The 24,596-nt window shown below is 42.1% G+C and overlaps 1 protein-coding gene across 1 annotated transcript in view; it reads left to right on the top strand.

Moving 5' to 3' along the window:
* uri1 (URI1 prefoldin like chaperone) overlaps nt 1-24,596 on the top strand; it is a 63,593-nt gene that overhangs the window by 17,695 nt on the left and 21,302 nt on the right. The window contains exons 3-4 of the mRNA XM_068049347.1: nt 4,629-4,707; nt 5,985-6,120. Of these exons, the coding sequence (XP_067905448.1) occupies nt 4,629-4,707; nt 5,985-6,120 (215 nt within the window). The remainder of the gene's footprint in view (nt 1-4,628; nt 4,708-5,984; nt 6,121-24,596) is intronic.

Here is a 24,596-nt window from a genome sequence, read left to right as displayed (position 1 = left end):
ATCATGGGACAGGACGTCAGAAATGCTCCATCCATCAATATCGGCGACCAAGCTCTGGAAGTGGTTCAAGAGTTCACCTACCTAGGCTCAACTATCACCAGTAACCTGTCTCTCGATGCAGAAATCAACAAGCGCATGGGAAAAGCTTCCACTGATGTCCAGACTGGCCAAGAGAGTGTGGGAAAATGGCACACTGACACGGAGCACAAAAGTCCGAGTGTATCAAGCCTGTGTCCTCAGTACCTTGCTCTACGGCAGGGAGGCCTGGACAACATATGTCAGCCAAGAGCGACGTCTCAATTCATTCCATCTTCGCTGCCTCCGGAGAATCCTTGGCATCAGGTGGCAGGACCGTATCTCCAACACAGAAGTCCTCGAGGCGGCCAACATCCCCATCTTATGCACCCTACTGAGTCAGCGGCACTTGAGCTGGCTTGGACATGTGAGCCGCATGGAAGATGGCAGGATCCCCAAGGACACATTGTACAGCGAGCTCGCCACTGGTATCAGACCTACCGGCCGTCCATGTCTCCGCTTTAAAGACGTCTGCAAACGCAACATGAAGTCCTGTGACATTGATCACAAGTCGTGGGAGTCAGTTGCCAGCGATCGCCAGAGCTGGCGGGCAGCCATGAAGGCGGGGCTAAAGTGTGGCGAGTCGAAGAGACTTAGCAGTTGGCAGGAAAAAAGACAGAAGCGCAAGGGGAGAGCCAACTGTGTAACAGCCCTGACAACCAATTTTATCTGCAGCACCTGTGGAAGAGTCTGTCACTCTAGTATTGGCCTTTATAGCCACTCCAGGCGCTGCTCCATAAACCACTGACTACCTCCAGGTGCTTACCCATTGTCTCCTGAGACAAGGAGGCCAAAGAAGAAGATGAAGCTCAAGATCCCATAGGCTTTACTAATCACACTCTTAGTATGTTCTGTCAACTTCAAAGGTACACCTGCAACCCAGATCCCTCTGTTCCTGCACACTCTGTAGAGCTGTGCCATAAGTATATATTGCCTCTCCCTATTCCTTCTGCCAAAATGTTTCGCCTCACACTTGTCAGTGTTCCATTCACCACTTGTCTACTAGCCTATCTAGTCATGTTGCAGGCAGTTCATATCATTTTCACTGTCTGCCACACCTCCAAGTTTGGTGTCATTGGCAAACTTAGAGATTCTACTCTGTATTCCAAGATCCAAGTCATTTATATATAGCAAAAAAAAGCTGTGGCCCCAGCACTGACCCTTGGGGAGCACTGCTGTCTAACATCCTCCAGTCTGAAAAATAAGCATTTACGACAACTCGCTTTTTTCTGATTTTCTGTCCTTAAGCTAATTTTTTATCCAATTGGACACTGACCCTGCTATTCCATGAGGCTCAATTTTGTTAACCAGCCTTTTATGTGGTACCTCATCAAATGCTTAAAATCCATATAAATAGCATCCACTGCATTCCTTTTATCAACCTTCTCTGTTACTTCAAAAAACTCAATTAGATTAGTCAAGCATGATCTGCCTTTTACAAATCTATGCTGGCTGTCCTTAATTAACTCGAATCTCTCCAAGAGTCTCTCTTTCCCCTAGTTATTGTTTCTGGAAACTTACGCACCACTGTTAAACTAACTAGCCTGTAGTTGCGAGGTCTGTAATTGCACTCTTTCATGAATAATGGTATCACATTTGCCGCTCTCCAATCCTCTGGCACCTCCCCCGAATCCAGCAAAGATTGGAAGATTATGTCAAGCCCTTCTGCTATCTCCACCTCCACTTGCTTTCACAACCTGGGTTGTAAGCCATCCAGATCGGGTGACTTATTTACCCTAAGGATAGCTAGCCTTTGTGGTACCTGAATTTTTACCTTATCCGTTGCCTCTACTCTCTCTGCTTCTGCTGATTTATTTCGTCAGATTCCTCTTCCTTAGTGAACACTGATACAAAGTACTCATTCAGTATATTAGCCTTGCCCTGCACATCTAAGCATATATTACCCTCTTTGTTCCTAATAGGCTGCACACACCTCTTATTACCCACTTACTTATTTATATGCCGGTAGAAGAATTTTGGGTTCCTTTTTACGTTGACTGCCAGTCTTATTTTCCCCTTCACCCCCGCTCTCAACTTATTGTATATGGTCTGGTTCTTACTTGAAGAAATCACCTGACATGTATCCACACCCTCCTTTTCTTTTGTTTCATCATTTCTGTCTCCCTCATCATCCAAGGAGCCTTGTTTTTGGTTACCTTGCCTTTTGCCCTTGAGTTAGCAGGTTATGAAATGAAGCTCCAGTCTAGTCTTGAACAAATGATTTAGGCAGAAGCTTGAGTGGTACTGAGGGAATGCTGCACTTTTCAGTGCTATTTTTCAGATGCGACATTAAATCAAGGTGCATCTGCCTGCTCAAGTTGTAAACTGTAAGAAATTGGTCAGCAATGCAAAACGGGCTGATAGTAAATTGGCAAAATGTTTTACACTGTGCCCAACAGGTTGCTAATTTACTGTCGGCCCATTTTCTGTTACTGGCATTGATCAATTTCACCCCATTGTTGCATTTAAAGAGCAGAGGCATTTTCTGGTGTTCTGGCCAACATCTTTCTACCAGCATCACACTGTAGTGTGTGAATTGGCTGCACGTTGGCTGCATTACAGTTCCAGTACTATAAAAGTAATCCATTGCTTGTGAAACACTTGGGGACTTCCTGAAGATGTGAACAGCACTTATATAAATGCTATTAAAATAAAGTGCTGGAAATACTCTGCTGGTCTGGCAGCATCTGTGGAGAGAGAAATCGGGTAAACATTTCAGATCTGTGACCTTTCATCAGAACCAGTGAGAGTTAGAAATGTAACAGTCTTTGTGCAAGTGAAAAGGGGTGGTGGAAGAACAATGAAAAGGAAGGTGTATGATAGAGCAGAGGGTAGGAGAGATTTAAATGACAAAGATGTCACAGAACAAAGGCAAAGGGAGTGCTAATAGAAGACAAAACACTCGTCCAGAGAGAGTGTTAATGGCAGAATAATGAACAGCTCTGTCCAAAAGTAAAAACCTGGAAAACAAGTTCAAAACAGGCCCATGTTTACAAAATAAAATTTAAACAAAGGGCAGTCATGCTCTGAAATTGTTGAACTCGATGTTGAGTCCAGAAGGCTGTCGCGTGCCTATTCGGAAGATGAAATGGTGTTCCTCGAGCTTGTGTTGTTCACTGGAACACTGCAGCAGGCCCAGTTCAGAAATGTTGGCATGGGAGCAGGATGGTGAATTAAAATGGCCAGCAACCGGAAACTGGGGTCATGCTTGCGGACTGAGGGGAGGTGTTCCGCAAAGCAGTCACCCAATCTGTGCTTGCTCTCCCCAATGTAGAGGTGACCACATTTTTATTTTTTAACCATGGATCTGTTTTTAACATGTTTTTCATGTTTTTGCTTTTGAACAGAGCTGTTCATTATTCTGCCATTAACACTCCCTCTGAGTTAATGCTTTGTCTATTCATACAACTATTAGCACTCCCTTTGACTTTGTGACACCTTTGTCATTTAATCTGTCCTGCCCTCTGCCCTATCACACACCTTCCCTTTTGTTGTTCCCCCCCCCCCCTCCCCCTTTTCACTTGCTCAAAGACTGTTAGATTACAAACTTTTACTGGTTCTGATGAAAGGTCACAGACCTGAAGCGTTAACTCATTTCTTTCTCCACAGATGCTGCCAGACCAGCTGAATATTTCCAACGTTTTCTGTTTTTCAGATTTCCAGCATCCGCAATATTTTGCTTTTACTATATAAATGCAAGTTCATTCTTCCTTTAAATGTAGGGTGATATATCATTGGCCAGGAAAATCCCAAGGATTGAATTAACTGCTCCCATCCAAGGCCGTCTTAGGGATGGGGGAGCCTATAATTGGCCTTCATATTCCTAGGTTAGGGACGGGAGGAAATTGGTCAGTATTTCTGCTGCTGATCTCTATGCATTTGTCCTGGCTTATTTTTGATTATTCTCCGACATTCCTGTAGTCCAAGAGCTTCATCAACCCAGCTGAGATTGGCCAATTTGGTACAGAAAAGCAATTGAACCCGAGTTCTCATCTGATCTGTAATGCAATTCATTTACCCACTGATCCATTGGAAACTAAGGGCTACATTCTCTCTCCTCCTGCAGATAATTTAATAGTTTACTACTTAATTTTTTACATGATGTTCCTAGACAATGCAGTCAGTTCTAGGAGGTGTGGGCACACATTTTTGATCAATTTGAAATTTCTTCTACTTTATAAAATTTGAGTAATTCTTTTTGTGCATTGCTAGAGAACTTGTGGTAGGAATTTAGGAATTGTATAAATGCTGTCTTTAGCTGTTTCAAATAAGTGTTAAATATTGCATTATCACCATTGTATCTCAGTTACAGTTTATCCAATGTACCTTCAACGAAAAGGTATAAAATGTTTTCTTTAAAGATCACCCAAAGGCACGTTGAGTATAAGCTCTTAGCAATCTCTAAACTGGTGTAATATTGAAAGTCAAGAATGATGCGCATCTTGAAAGCAAGTAGCGCTAAATAGGATGCATAAGTTTATCTTTGCACATGCATAAGTCATTTGCTAATGTAAGTAATTAAAAAAATTAAATGTTAACTTTTCAATATCTAGGGTTAAAGTACAAAATGACTATGAAGCACTTCAAGGCAGGCTTAAAACTTTGCCTGACAAAGTGTCTTATGATGTTATGGTGAGTATGAAATCTTCCTGAAAAGTTTTCTTCTTTTCCCTGACAAGTTATGTAGATTTTTTTTAATTGTAACAATTGAAAAATCAGCATGTTTCTTTGCGAGCTCCTATTTGACTCTTGGTAATCTTGTAAGTTAGAGGTAACAGCAAGCTGTCACTGATTTTCCCAGTGATATGGTTCACGATGAATCAAGTTATGCTCGTGTGTTTGTGTGCGCGCATGTGTGTGATCAAATAATGAACGTAGAGCCTTCCTGGTCTATTTTGGATGAATCATTCACTGCTTTAACAGCAAGTCATCAGGGAAGCCCAGCTACTTGGTTTTAACTTGATTGAAACAGTTGAGTATGTCACCTTTTTGGCAAAGAGGATAGTACTATTTCCCTACCTAATTTGTTGGATCAGCAAACAATTGTTCTTAATTTGCCATTTCAAGTGATTGTCAAAGTATTTAGTTGTCATATTTTTGACTTATTTTCTACAGAATACTTAATTGTGTTTGGGATAGATTTGTCATGGAAATATTTCACTTAAGCTGTTGCTTTCTAGCACCCTGATTACACCCAATATATTTTTTTAAATGAAACAATTCTTGGGTTATGGACATCACTAGCAATGTTGGCATTTATTACCCATCCTAGTTACGCTAATACTTTAGTGCTTTGCTTGTCCAGAGGTAACTTAAGAGATAAGGTGTGGGATTCTAATTACATAGAAGTCACAACAGGTAAGGATGGCAGGATTCCTACCCTGAAGGACAATAGCGAACCAGTTGGATTTTTATGATCATGGTCACTTATAGTAGTACCAGTTTTTAAATTTCCAGACTTTTCTTTTTGAGCAGATTTCAAATTCTCAAACCGCTGTAGTGGGATTTGAACTCGTGTTCTCTAGATTATTAGAGTTAATTTAATTTGGACATAAAAGTACCATTTTGGTTGCTTAGTTTTCAGCAGCTCAAATCTGAAAGGAGGGAAAAGTGACTTCATGACATTGCTGGTACTTGTAAATTTTCAGCTCAGAGTTAGAAAACAGGATGCTATTCTTTGTAATACTTTTGACACTTTGAAGTGTGATGATGCCCCCAAAACTTTTTTTTTAGCACAAACCTCCAGTGGGTAAAGAGCTCTTTAAGTGGGTATTATAATAAAGAATTTACATTGCAGTTTTGATTTACTTGTTAAGTTGAAATACAATTTACCAAATACAGAGCATTTAACTCATTACAATATAGACTTGTTGATATAAACTTTTTTATTTCATGATTGTTTTTGACAGGTGCCATTTGGCCCACTTGCATTTATGCCAGGACAGCTAATCCATACAAATGAAGTCACTGTTTTACTAGGTGACAATTGGTTTGCAAAGTGTTCTGCAAAGCAAGCTATTAACCTGGTGGAACACAGGAAAAATCGTGAGTTATTTTAAAATTTAAAGCTTGGAATATATTTAAAAGATAAATTGAATATTGACGATACTCATTTCCAACTCTCTTGACTGCTCCACTGCCTCAACTGTCAGCTGCTTGTCCTGAGTGAGCAGAAATTTCCTTCAGTTAAATATTGGGAAGGCAGAAGCTATTGTTTTCAATCTCCATCACAGACTCAGTTCCCTTTCCAGCAACTTCATTCCTCTCCCTGGAAGCTGTCTGAAGCAGAACAAGATAATTCACTGTGGTATTACAGCCAAGAGCTTCTTACCACATACTGGTGCCATCATTAAGATTGTCTATTTCCACCATCGTAAGGTTGCCCTACTCTGTCTGTACTTCAACCTATCTGCTGCTGAAACCCTCATTCATGCCTTTATTACCTCTAGAATTGACTATTCCAACTTTTTCCTGGATGGCTGCCACAGTTCCACCCTCCACAAACTTGAGGTCATTCAAAATTGCTGCTCATAATCTCTCACCAGGTCCCACTGACCTGTCTCTCTTAACTTGTATTGGTTCCCTCCATGGCCCACCCTCCCTATCTCTGTAATCTCCTCTAGCCCTACAACCTGTCCCCGAGATCTCTACGCTTTGCCAATTGTGGTTTCTTGAGCATTCCCGATTTTTAATTATTCCCTCGCTGGTGGCTGTACCAAAGCCCTAAGCTCTGGAATTTCCTCCCTAAACCTCTGGCTATCTACCTGTCTTTCCTCCTTCAGACACTCCTTAAAACCTACATCTGACCAAGCTCTGTCCTAATATCTTGTGTAGCTCGGTGTCAAATTTTGTTTAATAATGTTGCTGTAAAGTGTCTTGTTTTGTTACATTAAAGGTGTTAAAGGCCTGCTTGGGTATAAAATTGAAACCCGACCTGGGCCCAGGTCCTTTAATTTTTTTTCGCGCCCGACCAGACACGAATATCATTCATCCATTCCAGCAGCATGCTATTCCTGCAGATGGAGTTGTGGGGAATCACGGGTAAGCCTGATCCCATGACTTCCTGGAAGCAACACTGACCAGCCCAACCCGACTTGAGCCCGAATGCTGGACTCGGAATATCGTCCTGACCTGAACCCGACACGTAGTCTGGTTCAGGTCAGGTAACTAGACTTTAAAAGGCTTTATATAAATACAAGTTATAAAGAAAAAGAATTAAGTAACTAATTCAGATCATGTTTTTCATGCTGCAATACCTGAGTTTTTTTAACGAAGGAATCCCAACTATCACATACCCCGATTCCAGATAGGCAATCCAAGTGCTTCTGAGCATAGGCTCAGAGTACATTCATTTCTACATTCATGCACAGGATAGTTTGAGTTCCACATTCTCCCAGTGGCAGTGCTGAGCTTTTGCTCAACTCCTTGTTCTTCCATTTGAGAGGAACAATCTGCTTCATCTGCTTAGATGTTTAGTCAGAGAGTATATTGTTTTGAAGTAACAGGAACACAGCTGTGGAGCAAAAAACATTTTAATGCAAAACATATTGAAACACTTCACATACATCCACACTGTATTTGCTGGGGAATTTGATTAAGGAGAACATAGTTCAGTTGTAGAAGAATGAAATAGTTGATTTTGCAAACCTGGACATTTTGGTTTACACCCATTGGTTCAAGGGGTGAATACATTTTTGAGCTAATTCAGTGGTAAACAAATTTAAGTGACCAGACTTATTTTGTAGTGACATTGTTTTAATTCTAATTAAATTGTGTATGTAGAATGAAAATATAACTCCGTTATTCTGGAAGGGAGGGAGAAACCTGGTAAAGTTCAGTTTGAAATCAGTTGTTGCAAAGTTACTGGAATCTATCATTAACAAGAGTGACTGAACCCTTGGACAAGTATGAATTGTTCACAGTCAGCATAAATTTGTGAAAGATAGATCTTGATTTGAAGTTTTGAAGAAGTTACTACCGTGATGGATGGGAAATGTTTCTGGACGTTAGGGACTTCTGAAGGCATTTGATGAGGTTGCATATAAGATTAGCAAAAGTGAATGCAGAGAATTGTGACACAGGTAGGGAAGAGTAGGGATAAAAGGAATATTCTTTGATGGACAGGAAGGGATCCATGCTAAGGCCTTAACTTTTCTTCAAATATATTGATGACTTGGATGAAGGAATAGAGTGTTGTACATCAAGGTTTAGAGCTGACACTAACTTAGGTACTGTGAGTTGTCTAGATGGAAGCAGAAAGTTAAAAGGGGCATAGACTAAGTGGACAAAACTATAACAGTTCAAGGTGGGGGAGATGTGAGGTTATATAATTTCTTTGAGAAAGACAAGTCAGAATATTTTCATAATTGTGAGGGACTAGGAGCAAAGGGATTTAGATGTCTACGTACACATCACTAAAAGCTAGTGCACAGGTACAAAACATAATAATTTTTTCTTTTTTTTAATTCATTCATGGGATGTGGGCATCACTGGCCAGGCCAGCATTTATTGCCCATCCCTAATTGCCCTTGAGAAGGTGGTGGTGAGCTGCCTTCTTGAACCGCTGCAGTCCATTTGCGGTAGGTATACCCACAGTTAGGAAGGGAGTTCCAGGATTTTGACCCAGAGACAGTGAGGGAACGGCGATATAGTTCCAAGTCAGGATGGTGTGTGACTTGGAGGGGAACTTGCAGATGGTGGTGTTCCCATGTATTTTCCGCCCTTGTCCTTCTAGTTGGTAGAGGTTGCAGGTTTGGAAGGTTGGTCTTTATCACAAGTAATTGGAATTCAAAAATGAGGAAATGACTCAGTTGTACCGAGCTTTGGTCAGACCATATCCAGATTACTACATTCAGTTTTGGGTACCGAATCATAAAAAATAAAAACAAAATATTGAATAAGAAAAGCAGAACAGACTTCCTCTCTCCTTCAATTATTCCCTAAATATTGTTCGCTGCCTCCTACCCTTGGAGGTACAGCACAGATTCACCAGAATGATACCTGGGTTTAAAAAGTTAAATTATGAGGGCAGATGACATAAACTTGGTTTGTATTCTCTTGAGAAGGTTAAGGTATGATGTAATCAAAGTATTTAAAATGATAGTGATTTGATAGGGTCGGCACAGAGAAACTTTCAACCGTTAGGGGAAATCCAGAATAAAGGGCATAATCTTAAAATGAAAGCCAGGCCAGTTAAGAATGAAATCTGGAAACATATTTCATGCAAAGAATAATGGGATCAGGAACTCAATGCCCCAAAAGCCTGTGGATGCCTAGCCAATTGAAATTTTCTTGTTTGAGATCAATAGATTTACTTAAGGTAAGCGTATCGAGGAATATGGAGAAAATGTGGGCAAATAGAGTTGAGGTACAGATTAACTATGATCTAATTGAATGGTGGAACAAGTTTTGAATGACATAGCTATTTCTATGTACAGGAATGTTCAATTGTGTACAAATGCCATTTTTTCATAGTCTTAAATGTGTATACCATTCAATTGTGTAAGATTCAGAAAGGTACAGCTTTCTCAAACAACTCAGCGTACCAATTTCTGGAAAGTGGTTTTGTGCTAAAAAGTAAAGTTTTTTTTTAAAGAGATAACTTAGAATGATGTAATGCATCTATAATTTCAGCAGTTTTCTCGTTTATATTTTTAATCAAATGTCTAGTCAGTTATATTTTTGTTCATGTTCAGATTTGCTTTAATATGGCATTTTATTATGTTGTCAGTGTTTTGGCTGACAGCTTAACATTTATTAAAGGCATAGTATTTTTCACTAACTTCAACTTCCCATCTCAAGCTGTTCTTTCGATCCAGACATAGTAATTCATATTATCTTTTGAATTAAGCAAAATATTCCAAACCTTAACCTTTTCCCTGACCTCCAGTGTTTAACAACCACAGACATGGTTTTATATTATTATTTGACCATGCTTGGTTGAAATCTGTCAAACCGCTCTTGAGTTATTAGACTGTCTAAGTCTGACCTTTCCAAAGTCTAAGATATATGGTTTCAAGGCTCAGGCTTGCTATGGCAACCATACCATTTTGCTGTGTAAAAAGGCCTAATTGTTGCAGAAATTTAATGATCAAGAGCAAACTTCAAGGCTGTATGATTTTATGAAATGTTTGCCCTGTCATTTTCCTTTGTTTATGCAGTCATAATGCTATATTTTCAATGTCCTAATTTTCTTTTATTATTGCACTAGGAGTTTCTTTACTAATTGTTCGAGATAGGATTTTGAAGCCCTTTTAATATTTTTCAACATGGCCTTTATTATACCCATTCGACTGTAGACAGAGATGCTAGCCATTCAGCGGTTTCATTTTGTGTCTAAATCTGTGTGCGTGCACGTGAAATTGAGTGACATTACAACTTGCTTAAATTATAGATTTGGTAGGTACCAACCAGAATAGAATTGAACAATCAAATCGATCCTTAGGTTTCAGAGCTGCCAATGTAGCGCTGCAAGTAGGAGAAAATATCAATTCTGACTTGACAAGTGGCAGGAACAGCCAATTAAATCTCACCAACATTTTGTAAAGTTGGTTTGAGTTGCAAACTTGAATTTCACCATCTGATATTTAACCTATAAGGATAATAGTTTTTGTTTTACTAGCTTATTTTATTAACAATCCTGAATTAAGTACTTAGTTTGAATAAATGCTTTTTTGCCAGTCTGTTTTTGAGCTCACCATTTCATCCTGCCCCAGCTTCTTACCTCAGAAACCCATACAGAGGGATATCTGGCTCATCTGTTCGTTAACCTAATCCCAAACATTTTCAAGTCCATTCCCCCATGATTACCTGCCTCCGCTCCTTCCAGCGTGATTGCTTGCTTAGTGCGTCCTAGCTCGTATGCCAGCTCATCCCTGAACAATGATGTCCTGCCTATCTCAAGTGGTTCCCAACCCACCAGTTTGCTGGCTGGCTTGCTTGCACATATGCCCCAAGTTCTTCCAGTCACTTGTCTGGCCTGCTGCGATGGAAAAAATGCAGTCAGAGATAGAAGAGCCGAGTGACATAAGTACAGTGAGAATGCCACAGAGCGAAGCACAGAAGTGATTTAGGTTAGAATCGTTCTATCCCTGGCTAGAGGATAAATGACCAGAATATTTATTCAGATAGCTTGAAGTACTAGATTAGAGAATTTTGTGCTATTGTCAAATTTGGTTATGTTGATTGAGCGAGTGAGACGGTGGTTTAAAGGAACACGCAAAATTGCACACATTATCAACAAAATAATGTATTGTGGTTTAATGCACCTGTCCTTCGAAAACAATATATCCTCCAATCTGTTATGAGCAGCACTGTGGGAGATCTAGTGGCACACTGTAGATTTTCTGAAGTCTTTCAATGAGCATTGAGCTGCAGTAAGGCATCTGTTGCAATGCTGTTGGAATAATGCACAGAGGTCTACGTAAAATAATTTAACGTTTAAATGACCATTCAGTCTCCATATACCAGACTGCCAGGGAGAAATTAGAGGTGCAAAAACTATAAAGTGGTTATAATGAACTTTAATTATCGTAATATAGACTGGGATACTAATAATGCAAAAGGCAGAGAGAGGGTGGGGAAGAGTTTCTGGTGTGTTCTGGAGAATTTTCTAGATCAGTATGTTGCCAGTCCAATGAGGAAGGAGGCCTTGATGGTTCTAGGGAATGAGGTGGGTCAAGTGGATCAAGTGCCGGTAGGGGAACATTTTGGAGACCGTGATCATAGTACCATACGGTTCAGATTAGCAATGGAAAAGGACAAGGAGCAATCCAGAGTGTGAATAATTGAGGGAGGGCCAATTTCAATGGGGTGAGGAACAGATCTGGCCGAGGTTAACTGGAATCAAAGATTGGCAGACAAAACTGTAATGCAACAATGGGCTGCCTTTAAAGAGGAGATGATTTGGGTAAAGTCGAGGTACATTCTGACGAGGGGTAAGGTAGGTTAAACAAAGCCAGAGCTTCGTGGATGACAAAAGAGAGAATAAGATGAGCAGAGAAAGGGGTCGTATGACAGATTTCAGGTTGATAATGCAAGCGCGGATCAGGCTGAATATAGAAAGTTCAGAGGGGAAATGAAAAAAGAAATGAGAAGCAAGGAGAAAGTATGAGAAGAGGCTGGCAGCTAAAATAAAACTGAATCTAAAAGTCTTCTATAGGCATATAATTAGTAAAAGGGTAGTTTAAAAGGAGGAGTAGGGTCGATTAGGGTCCAAAAAGGAGATTTATTTATGGAGGCAGAGGGCATAGCTGAGGTACCAAATGACTGCTTTGCACCTGTCTTTACCAAGGAAGAAGATGCTGCCGGTGTCATAATGAAAGAGGAGGTAGTTGAGACACTGGATGAGCAATAAATTGATGGTTTGTTTGTATTTAAAGTTGGTAAGTCACCAGGACCTGATGATCAGTATCCAAGGATAATGAGGCAAATAAGACTGGAAATTGCAGAGACACTGGCCATAATCTTCCTTAGATACCAGCGATGGTGCCAGAGGACTGGTGAATCGCAAATGTTGCACCTTTGTTCAAAAAAGTCCAACAACTACAGGCTAGTCAGTTTAACCTCGGTGGTGGGAAAACCTTTGGAAACAATAATTTGAAAATTAACAGTCACTTGGACAAATGTTGATTGATCAAGGGAAGCCAACACAGATTTATTAAGGGCATATTGTGTTTAACTTGATTTTTTTTTTTGATGAGGTAACAGAGGGTTGATGTGGATAATGCGGTTGATGTGATGTACATGGACTTCCAAAAGATGTTTGATGAAGTGCAACAAAACAGACTTGTCAACAAATTTGAAGCCTATGGAATAAAAGGGATAGTAGCAGCATGGATACAAATTTGGCTGAGTGACAAAACAGTCGTGGTGAACGTTTTTTTTTCTAGACTGGAGGAAGGTGGTGTTCACCAGGGATCACTGTTAAGACCACTGCTTTTCTTGATCTATATTAGTCTAGACTTTGGTGTGCAATGCACAATATTAAAATTTGCAGATGAGACAAAACTTGGAAGTATTGTGAACTGTGAGGAGGATAGTGATGGACTTGAAGATAACCTAGGCTGGTGGAATGGGTGGGCAAGTGGCAGATGAAATTTAATCCAGAAAAGAGTGAAGTGATGCATTTTGGGAGTGAGAATGACAATATAAAATAAAGGATATAATTCTAAAGGGAGTACAAGAGCAAAGAAACCCGGGGGTATGTGTGTACGAATCATTGAAGGTGACAGGGCAGGTTGAGAAAGTAAAAAGGTATATGGGCTCCTGGGCTTTATAAATAGAGGCATAGAATAGCAAAGCATGATTCTGGTGAAACATTATAAAACACTGCTTTGGCCTCAACTGGAGTATTGTGTCCAATTTTGGGGACACACTTCAGGGAGGAAGTGAAGGCATTAGAGAGAGTGCAGAAAATGGTTCCAGAGATGAGGGACTTCAGTTATGAGGATTGATTGGAGAACTGTTTTATTTTGAACAGCGGTAGCAGTGAGAGTGCGAGCCAGGGGGGCAGCTGGGAAGGTAAGTTTCAGTATAAAGTACTTACCTCGTGATTCGGCAGACGGGGACTGCTGGGTAAGTGAACTTGTATATTCGGGCAGTGGCTAAACCCGAAACACTACACCTGTAGTGTCTCCCACCCATCCTCCTCCTCTAACCAAAAAAAAGGACTCTTGTGTGGAGGGTTTGGTGAGGTAAGGTTTTCCTTTATTTTTACTTAATCTCTGTGTCAATTTAGAGCAGAGGGGATGGAAGCTAGGGCAGTTGCATGCTTCTCTTGCAGGATGTGGGAGGTAAGGGTCACCACTTGTGTCCCTGCTGACTTCACCTGTGAGAAGTGCACCCAACTCCAGCTCCTCACAGACCGCGTTAGGGAGTTGGAGCTGGATGAACTTCGGATCATTCAGGCGGCTGAGGGGGTGGTAGAGAGCAGTTATAGGGAAGTAGTGACACCTAAGTTACAGGATAAAGGTAGCTGGGTGACCGTCAGGGGAGGGAAAGGGAATAGGCGCACAGTGCAGGGATCCCCTGTGGCCGTTCCCCTCAATAATAAGTATACCGTTTTGGATATGGTTGGGGGGGGGACGACCTACCAGGGGAAAGCCACAGTGGCCAGGACTCTGGCACTGAGCCTGGCTCTGTGGCTCAGAAGGGAAGGGGGGAGAATAGGAGAGCGATAGTGATAGGAGATTCAATGGTTAGAGGAACAGACAGGAGATTCTGTGGTTGCGAACAAGACTCCCGGATGGTATGTTGCCGCCCGGGTGCCAGGGTCAGGGATGTCTCTGATCGAGTCTACGGGATTCTTGAGGGGGAGGGGGAGCAGCCAGAAGTTGTGGTACACATCAGTACCAATGACATAGCTAGGAAAAGGGATGAGGACCTGAAAAGCCAATATAGGGAGTTGGGTTGGAAGCTAAAAGGCAGGACGAGCAGGCTAGTAATCTCAGGATTGATACCGGTGCCACGTGCTAATGAGGCTGGAAACAGAGAGCGAGTGCAGCTGAACACGTGGCTACAGAGCTGGTGTAGGAGGGAGGGCTTCAGATATGTGGATCATTGGGATACTTTCTGGGGAAGGTGGGACTTGTACAAGAAGGACGGGTTGCATCTGAACTGGAGGGGCACCAATATCCTGGGCGGGACGTTTGCTAGCGCTCTTCGGGAGGTTTTAAACTAGTTTGGCAGAGGGATGGGAACCGGAGTTACGGATCAGTGGATGGGGTAGCTGTTGAACAGGCAGATAGAGTGCAGAGAGTCTGTGAGGAAGGTTAGGCAGTTGACAGGGCAAAGTTGCAGCCAGTATGATGGGTTGAAGTGTGTCTATTTTAATGCAAGAAGTGTGAGGAATAAGGGTGATGAACTTAGAGCATGGATCAGTACTTGGAGCTACGATGTTGTGGCCATTACGGAGACTTGGATATCACAGGGACAGGAATGGATGTTGGATGTTCTGGGGTTCAGATGTTTCAAAAGGAATAGGGAGGGAGGTAAAAGAGGTGGGGGAGTGGCATTGCTAATCAGGGATATTGATTAGATTAGAGATACAGCACTGAAACAGGCCCTTCGGCCCACCGAGCCTGTGCCGAACATCAACCACCCATTTATACTAATCTTACACTAATCCCATATTCCTACCAAACATCCCCACCTGTTCCTATATTTCCCTACCACCTACCTATACTAGTGACAATTTATAATGGCCAATTTACCTATCAACCTGCAAGTCTTTTGGCTTGTGGGAGGAAACCGGAGCACCCGGAGAAAACCCACGCAGACACAAGGAGAACTTGCAAACTTCACACAGACAGTACCCGGAATCGAACCCGGGTCCCTGGAGCTGTGAGGCTGCGGTGCTAACCACTGCGCCACTGTGCCGCCCTTAGTATCACAGCTGCAGAAAGGGAGGTCGTCGAGGAGGGTTTGTCTACTGAGTTATTATGGGTGGAAGTCAGAAACAGGAAAGGAGCAGTCACTTTATTGGGAGTTTTCTATAGACCCCCCAATAGCAACAGAGACACGGAGGAACAGATTGGGAGGCAGATTTTGGAAAGGTGCAGAAGTAACAGGGTTGTTGTCATGGGTGACTTCAATTTACCTAATATTGATTGGAACCTCCTTAGTGCAAATAGTTTGGATGGAGCAGTTTTTGTCAGGTGTGTCCAGGAAGGTTTCCTGACTCAATATGTAGATAGGCCGACTAGAGGGGAGGCTATGTTGGATTTGGTGCTTGGCAACGAACCAGGCCAGGTGGCAGATCTCTCGGTGGGAGAGCATTTCGGTGATAGTGATCACAACTCCCTGACCTTTACTATAGTCATGGAGAGGGACAGGAGCAGACGGGATGGGAAAATATTTAATTGGGGGAGGGGGAATTACAATGCTATTAGGCAGGCACTGGGGAGCATAAATTGGGAACAGATGTTCTCAGGGAAATGCACGACAGAAATATGGAGGTTGTTTAGGGAGCACTTGCTGCGACTGCTGGATAGGTTTGTCCCGATGAGGCAAGGAAGGGATGGTAGGGTGAAGGAACCTTGGATGACGAGATGTGGAACAGCTATTCAAGACGAAGAAGGAAGCTTACTTAAGGTTGAGGAAGCAAGGATCAGACAGGGCTCTAGAGAGTTACAAGGTAGCCAGGAAGGAACTGAAGAATGGACTTAGGAGAGCTAGAAGGGGACATGAAAAAGTCTTGGCGGGTAGGATTAAGGAAAATCCCAAGGCGTTCTACACTTATGTGAGGAACAAGATGGCCAGAGTGAGGGTAGGGCCGATCAGGGATAGAGGAGGGAACTTGTGCCTGGAGTCGGAGGAGGTAGGGGAGGTCCTAAATGAATACTTTGCTTCAGTATTCACTAGTGAGAGGGACCTGGTCGTTTGTGAGGACAGTGTGAAACAGGCTGATATGCTCAACAGGTTGATAAGAGGGAGGATGTGCTGGAAATTTTGAAAGACATGAGGACAGATAAGTCCCCGGGGCCAGACGGGATATACCCAAGGATATTACGGGAAGCGAGGGAAGAGATTGCCGCGCCTTTAGCGATGATCTTTGCGTCCTCACTGTCCACTGGAGTAGTACCAGATGATTGGAGGGTGGCACATGTTATTCCCTTGTTCAAGAAAGGGAATAGGGATAACCCTGGGAATTATAGACCAGTCAGTCTTACGTCGGTAGTGGGCAAATTATTGGAGAGAATTCTGAGAGACAGGATTTATGATTATTTGGAAAAGCATAGTTTGATTAGAGACAGTCAGCATGGCTTTGTGAGGGGCAGGTCATGCCTCACAAGCCTTATTGAATTCTTTGAAGATGTGACAAAACACATTGATGAAGGAAGAGCAGTGGATGTGGTGTATATGGATTTTAGCAAGGCGTTTGATAAGGTTCCCCATGGTAGGCTCATTCAGAAAGTAAGGAGGCAAGGGATACAGGGAAAGTTGGCTGTCTGGATACAGAATTGGCTGGCCCATAGAAGACAGAGGGTGGTAGTAGATGGAAAGTATTCAGCCTGGAGCTCGGTGACCAGAGGTGTTCCGCAGGGATCTGTTCTGGGACCTCTGCTCTTTGTGATTTTTATAAATGACTTGGATGAGGAAGTGGAAGGCTGGGTTAGCAAGTTTGCCGATGACACGAAGGTTGCTGGAGTTGTGGATAGTGTGGAAAGCTGTTGTAGGTTGCAACGGGACATTGACAGGATGCAGAGCTGGGCTGAGAAGTGGCAGATGGAGTTCAACCTGGAAAAGTGTGAAGTGATTCATTTTGGAAGGTCGAATTTGAATGCAGATTACAGGCTTAAAGACAGGATTCTTGGTAGTGTGGAGGAACAGAGGGATCTTGGGGTCCATGTCCATGGATTGCTCAAAGTTGCCACCCAAGTTGATAGGGTTGTTAAGAAAGCGTATGGTGTGTTGGCTTTCATTAACAGGGGGATTGAGTTTAAGAGCCGCGAGGTTATGCTGCAGCTTTATAAAGCCCTGGTTGGACCACACTTGGAATATTGTGTTCAGTTCTGGTCGCCTCATTATAGGAAGGATGTGGAAGCTTTAGAGAGGGTGCAGAGGAGATTTACCAGGATGCTGCCTGGACTGGAGGGCATGTCTTACGAAGAAAGGTTGAGGGAGCTGGGGCTTTTCTCATTGGAGCGACGAAGGATGAGAGGTGACTTGATAGAGGGGTACAAGATGATGAGAGGCATAGATAGAGTGGATAGCCAGAGGCTTTTTCCCAGGGTGCATAATTTTAAGGTGATTGAAGGAAGGTTTCAGGGAGATGTCAGAGGTAGGTTCTTTACACAGAGAGTGGTGGGTGCGTGGAATGCACTGCCAGCGGTGGTAGTAGAAGCAGATACATTAGGGACATTTAAGCGACTCTTGGATAGGTACATGGATGATAGTAGTATGAAGGGTATGTAGGTAGTTTGATCCTAGAGTAGGTTAAAGGTTCGGCACAACATCGTGGGCCAAAGGGCCTGTACTGTGCTGTACTGTTCTATGTTCTAACTGGAGCTGTTTGCCTTGGAGAAGAGTAAGTTACGAGGCCATGGCATCCAACTCATGCCCATTTGGGACACACATTAAAAAAGGCCTTCATAATATCCAGTTCTGAACAGAAAGGTGCCCTACTGTAACATTTTGGTGCTCAAAATCACTAGGGGTCTGGACAGGGTAGAAAGGGAGAAACTGTTCCTTTTGGAAGAAGGGTCAAGAACCAAAGGACACCAATTTAAGGTGAATGGCAAAAGAACTAAAGGCGATTTGAGGAAAACCTTTTTTTGTGCAGCAAGTGGTTATGATCTGGAATGCACTGCCTGAGAGTGTCGTGGAGGGAAATTGACTTGTGGTTTTCAAAAGGATACTGAATAATTATCTGAAAGGAAGAAATTTGCAGGGCAATGGGGAAGGGTGGGAGAGCAAGTCTAGCATGTGTTGCTCTTGCAGAGAGCTGGCATGGACATGACAGGCTGAATGACCTCCTTCCGTGCTGTAACCATTCTATAATTCTAAGTATTCTGAAGTCTGTGGAGGAATATCAAAATATTTGAAGAGCATATACTTCACTTCATCATACAGCAACACTCTACTCATCTGCATCATATAGAGGACTTCAGATACATTTTCTTCAGCTTATTTCTTCACTTGTACAGTTATGTTTACACAGCTGTTGAGAATTTAAGAAAACTCAGCTCTGTGATATTGCATTTTGTCAGGTTTTCATCAATGGGGACGATTTCTAAATTTTTCCAATTTTTATTTTATTTTGAATATACACATGCATCTCAAGTCTTACCCTTAACATCTTCATAGAAGGTTTTTCAATCATGTCTGAAGATTCACATGCTTAGAAGAATAAGCTGCATTTGAGCACTGCCTCGGATCTCATCTACAAATTTTGCTTTAGCCTTTCTGATCAAATCGAGCAGCAAGCAGAACACTTTGGCTAGGAATTTCCTTTGTGCAGTGTGAGACCTTAGACTAAATGGTCTTCAATGAGAAATGTTTCTCTGTCAATGTGAAGTGATGAGAAATGAAATTACCTCCACATCTAGATTTCTCTTTTCCTTAACCTAATTGTTTTTTATTTTCTAAACTTTATTCACTGATCACGCCAATTTATGCATAGTTTTATAACATTCCATATGGTATAAAGTTGCTGTGGATTACTCTTTTTTGAGTTGCACAGTTTGAGGTAGTGTTGGCAGTAATATATTTGGTTTCTATGCAAATATTTCACTGTAAATAATGCTGCATTTGCCTTTGTAAAATAATGTGCTTCCAGTAATATCATTTGAGTATTGCTGATAAGAGACATGCTGTCAAAGCTTTTTGCCTTGCACTCATCAGGACAGATGCAAGAATGCCAAATTTCAAAGGGAGCAACAATTTATACTGCATTTTTTATATTTGTGGGCTGTGGGTGTCTCTGGCTAGGCCAGCAATTATTACCCATCCCTAATTGCCCTTGAACTGAGTAGCTTGCTAGGCCATTTCAGAGGGCATTTTAAGAGTCAACCACATTGCTGTGGGTCTGGAGTTGCATGTCGGCCAGACCAGGTAAGGACATGAGTGAATCAGATGGGTTTTTATAACAATTGAGAATGGTTTCATGGTCATCATTAGACTACCTTTTTAAATCCAGATTTATTAATTGAATTAGAATTTCACCATCTGCCGTGATGAGATTCGAATCCATGTCCCCAGAGCATTATCCTGGTGCTGGGCTGGATTACTGGTCCAGTGACAATACCACTGCGCCACTTCCTCCCCTGCATGAGTAAAGGGTGCTGATTGCTTGGCAGCTTGACTCTGTGTATTAAATTACCTACGACTTTAACAATCAGTTTAGTCCAGATGTAGCATTCCTGATATTAATCTATAGAAAATTGAGTTTACTTGGTTTGACTGTTCCTACATGATATGGGATTGAGTATATTGGTGGTGTGGTGTATCAGAGTCAAATTCAGGCTTTGTATGGTAAGTAATCTAGATAAGTGCTGTACTTCTCAAGCAGACTCCAACTGAAGAGTATTGGACATATGAACTAAACAAAATCTTAAACTAGATTTATTGATTATGGGTTGTGAGAAGCTGTAAATCTTTAAGCAATAGATGAGCAATAATATCATCGGTGTCCATGGTCCAATTCACTAAATCTAGGCTTGACTGACAAGTTGCAAATAAGATTCCTGTCATGAATGCCAGGCAATGACTATCTCAATGAGAGCGTCTGAGCGCCTCCCCTTGACATTCAATGGCAATAGTCTTGCAGAATGCCCCAGAAACTCACAGATGAGCTACATAAATACCGTGGCTGCTCGAGCAGATCAGAGGCTGGGTATTCAGCAGATGGCTCACCTCCTGACTCCACAAAGCCTCTTCACCACCTACAAGGCTCAAGTCAAGAGAGTAATGGAATGTTCTCCACTTCACCTGGATAGGTACAACTGCAACAACACTCAAGAATCTTGACACCATCCAGAAAAAAGCAGTCCTCACTTGATCGGCATCCCATCCACCACCTTAAACATCCTCCAATTACGCACTGGATGCAGTGTGTACGATCTACAAGATGCAGTGCAGTAACTCAACAAGGCTTCTTTGACAGCATCTTTCACACCATCTGAGTTGGATATATATTGCTCTTCCTTCATTGTTGCTGGGTCAAAATCTTGGAACTCCCTATCTAACAATACTTTGGGTGATCCTTCACCACATGGTCTAGAGTAGTTCAAGAAGGATCACCGACACCCCTCAAAGGCAACTAGGAATGGGCAATAAATGCTGGTCTGCTAGTGATGTCCAAAAGTGATTTTTTTTTTTGAATGAAAGTAAGTGCACAGTTACCAATAGTAATCAAAAGGCTAATAGAATGTTGGCCTTTATCACGAGGGGTTTGGAATTCAAAGTTGAGCAGTACTGTGTTCAGTTTTAGACAATGTCAGAAAGATATATTGGACTTGGAAGGGTACAGTGCAGATTCACCAGAATGATAGAGCTTAAATGGTTAAATTGAGGACAAATTGCATAAACTTGGCTTGTATTCTCTCGAGTTTAGAAATAATCTAATTGAGACACTTAAGATGCTTGAAGGATTCGATTGGATAGATACAGAAACTACTTTCTCTGGGGAATCCAGAGCAAGACAACGTAAATTAAATATTAAATGTAGGCCATGTAGGAGTGAAATCAGGAAGCGCTTTTTCACAAGGGTAGTTGAAATCTAGATATTATTAAAGATGATGGATGCTGGCTCAGTTTAAACTTTCAAGACTGCAATGGATAGATTTTCGTTGGGCAAGGATATCAAAGGACCTGGAACAAAGATGGTGTTAGGACCAAGGTGGGAGAATTGCACTGTTAATTCATAGAATCACAAAGTTTACAGCACAGAAAGAGGCCACTTGGACCATCGTGTCTGTGCCAGCCAAAAAACGTTATACCCATCTTAATCCCACTTTCCAGCATTTAGTCTGTAGCCCTCCAGATTATGGCACTTGAGGTGCATATTCAGACTTCTTTTGAATGAGTTGAGGGTTTCTGCCTCAACTACCCTTTCAGGCAGAGAGTTCCTGACCCCCCACCACCCTCTGGGTGAAAACACTTTTCCTCCTGTCCACTCTAATCTTTCTACCAATCACTTTAAATCTATGCCCCCTAGTCACTGACCACTCTACTAAGGTAAATAGGCCCTTCACCTCCACTCTATCCAGACCCCTCACAATTTTGTACATTTCAATCAAACCTCCCCTTAGCTTTCTCTGTCGCAAGGAGGGCAACCCCAGCCTATCCAATCTTTCCTCATAGCTGCATTTTTCCAGACCCGGCAACATCCTTGTAAATCTCCTCTGTACCCTCTAGTGCAATTACAACCTTTCTGTAATGAGGTGACCAGAACTACACACACTATTCAAATTGTGGCTGAACAAATGATATATGCAGTTACAGCATAACCTCCCTGCTCTTATATTCTATACCTCGGCTGATAAAGGAAAGGATTCCGTATGCCTCCTTAACTACTTTATCGACCTGTCCAGCTACTTTCAGGGATCTGTGGACATTTACTTCAAGATCCCTCACTTCCTCTCCACCTCTCAGTATTTTCTTACTAATCGTGTATTCCTTTGCCTTGTTTGACCTCCCCAAATTCATCACCTCACTTCTCCGGGTTGAATTCCATTTGTCACTTTTCTGTCCATCTGACCAGACCATCAATATCTTCCTGCAGCCTAGAGCCATCCTCTTCGCTATCTACCACGCGGCCAATCTTTGTGTCATCTGAAAACTTCTTGATCATGCCCCCTACATTTATGTATCGTTGATATATGCCACAAAAAGCAGGGGCCCTAGTACTCAACCCTGCGGAACGCCACTGGAAACAACCTTCCAGTCGCAAAAATACCCTTCAACAATTACCCTTTGTTTCCTGCTACTGAGCCAATTTTGTATCCACCTTGCTGCATTTCCCTGGATTCCATGGGATTTTAGTTTTTTTAACTAGTCTGGCATGTGGGACCTTGTCAAAAGCCTTACTAACATCCATGTAGACCACATCAACTGCACTACCCTCACCTATCTTGCTTGTTACATCTTCAAAAAATTTGATCACTTTGGTCAGACAAGATCTTCGCTTAACAAATCCATGCTGATTATCATTGATTAATCTGTGCCTTTCAGTTGATACAGTTTATCCTGTGTCTCAATAGATTCCAATAATTTGCCCACTACTGAAGTTAGACTGACTGGCCTGTAATTATTCAGTCTATCCCCTGCTCCCTTTTTAAACAGAGGTACAACGTTAGCAGCCCTCCAATCCTCTGGCACCACGCCTGTATCCAGTGAGGATGGGAAAATGATGGTCAGACCTTCTGCTATTTCCTCTCTTCTTTTAACAGCCTGGAGTACACTTTATCCGGTCCTGGTGATTTATCAACTTTCAAGGATGCTAATCCCATTAATACGTCCTCTCTCCCTACGTTGATCACATCCAATACTTCACACCCTTTTTAATTACAATGTCTCCATCATCCTCCTTTTCGTGAAGACAGACGCAAAGTATTCATTCAGAACAATACCAACATTTTCCGCCCCTACACATAGGTTACCTTTTTAATCTTTTATGGGCCCTACTCTTTCCTTAGTTATCCTCTTGCTCTTAATGTATTGATAAACCATCTTTGGGTTCACCTTAACTTTGCTTGCCAATATTCTTTCATGCCCTCCTTGGCTTTCCTAATTTCCTTTTTGATTTCACCCCACTGCTTCCTATCCTCCTCTCGGCTTTCTGCAGTATTGAGTTCTCTGTGTCAAGCATAAGCTTTCCTTTTCTGCCTTATCCAGTCCTACTTCTCCACGGGTCAAAGCATATCAATAAATTTTTCCCACCTACTGAAGAATAGCCAATTAAACACTCTGTCCCCCAGAATAACGCACACCAACCAGCTTTCTTTGAACAACTACATGAAGTATTTATTAGGAAAAGAATAAGTCTTAACAATAATGAAATAAATCTAAATGTATGAAAAGCTCCTTAATACCCTGGCCCTCATGCACACGCATACATTTATAAAAAAAAAGGTTAACTGGGGGGAAAAAGGATTCTGGTTTACAGCTGTTTCATATGAATAAAAGGAATAATAAAATAATTCAGTTTGTCACATTTTGGTAGGAAATTCTTCAGTTGAGTGAGGTGTCCCAGAGTCAAATAGCTAGATGCCACTCTAAGTCTCTCCAGGCAAGGTTGAAGAACAGTCTGATGGGTAGGTGTTCAAGGCAATTTGGCTACAGCAGGCGTTACATAGGTCTTTCAGCAGGGGTGTAGCAACAAGTCTTTTTCCTCGGATGGTGATGGCAAACACGAGGGGACATAGCTTCAAGTTGAGGGGTGATAGATATAGGACAGATGTTAGAGGTAGTTTCTTTACTCAGAGAGTAGTAAGGGCGTGGAACGCCCTGCCTGCAGCAGTAGTAGATTCGCCAACTTTAAGGGCATTTAAGTGGTCATTGGATAGACATATGGATGAAAATAGAATGGTGTAGGTCAGATGGTTTCACAGGTCGACGCAACATCGAGGGCCGAAGGGCCTGTACTGCGCTGTAATGTTCTTAAAAAAAAAAAGTCTGCTTAGGACTCACAGCAACAGTATAGTAGTAGAAGCTTTCTTCAGGTTCTAGAATTTCCCAAAACACAAGAGGAAACAGGAATCACATTGGATGCAGGAATTCTTCAGAGACAGGAGACAATAGGAATCTGCCACCTTTCAAATACAGGGGTTTTTTTTTTCCAAGAGATGCAGGTTTCCTTTACAGAGAGTGGTCTTTTTCTGGGTGTTCCATTTTGATCCCCAGGCAGGTCAGAAACCGAATTTCAAAAGTCCAAGTTGGTGGTTTGTAAAAAGGTCCAAAATGAAAGTAAACTTTCCTGAGCTGATCATGTGACCAGACGCACTCCCCTGTCATTCAAAGTGTTGCTCTGAAGAGGTCAGAAACCCCTAGCTGGCTTCCTTAAAACTGCTTGCTTTCCT

This window comes from Heterodontus francisci, chromosome 17 (assembly GCF_036365525.1).
Source record: "Heterodontus francisci isolate sHetFra1 chromosome 17, sHetFra1.hap1, whole genome shotgun sequence".
In the NCBI taxonomy this organism is placed as follows: domain Eukaryota; kingdom Metazoa; phylum Chordata; class Chondrichthyes; order Heterodontiformes; family Heterodontidae; genus Heterodontus; species Heterodontus francisci.
This window is presented reverse-complemented; position numbering and strand designations above follow the sequence as displayed.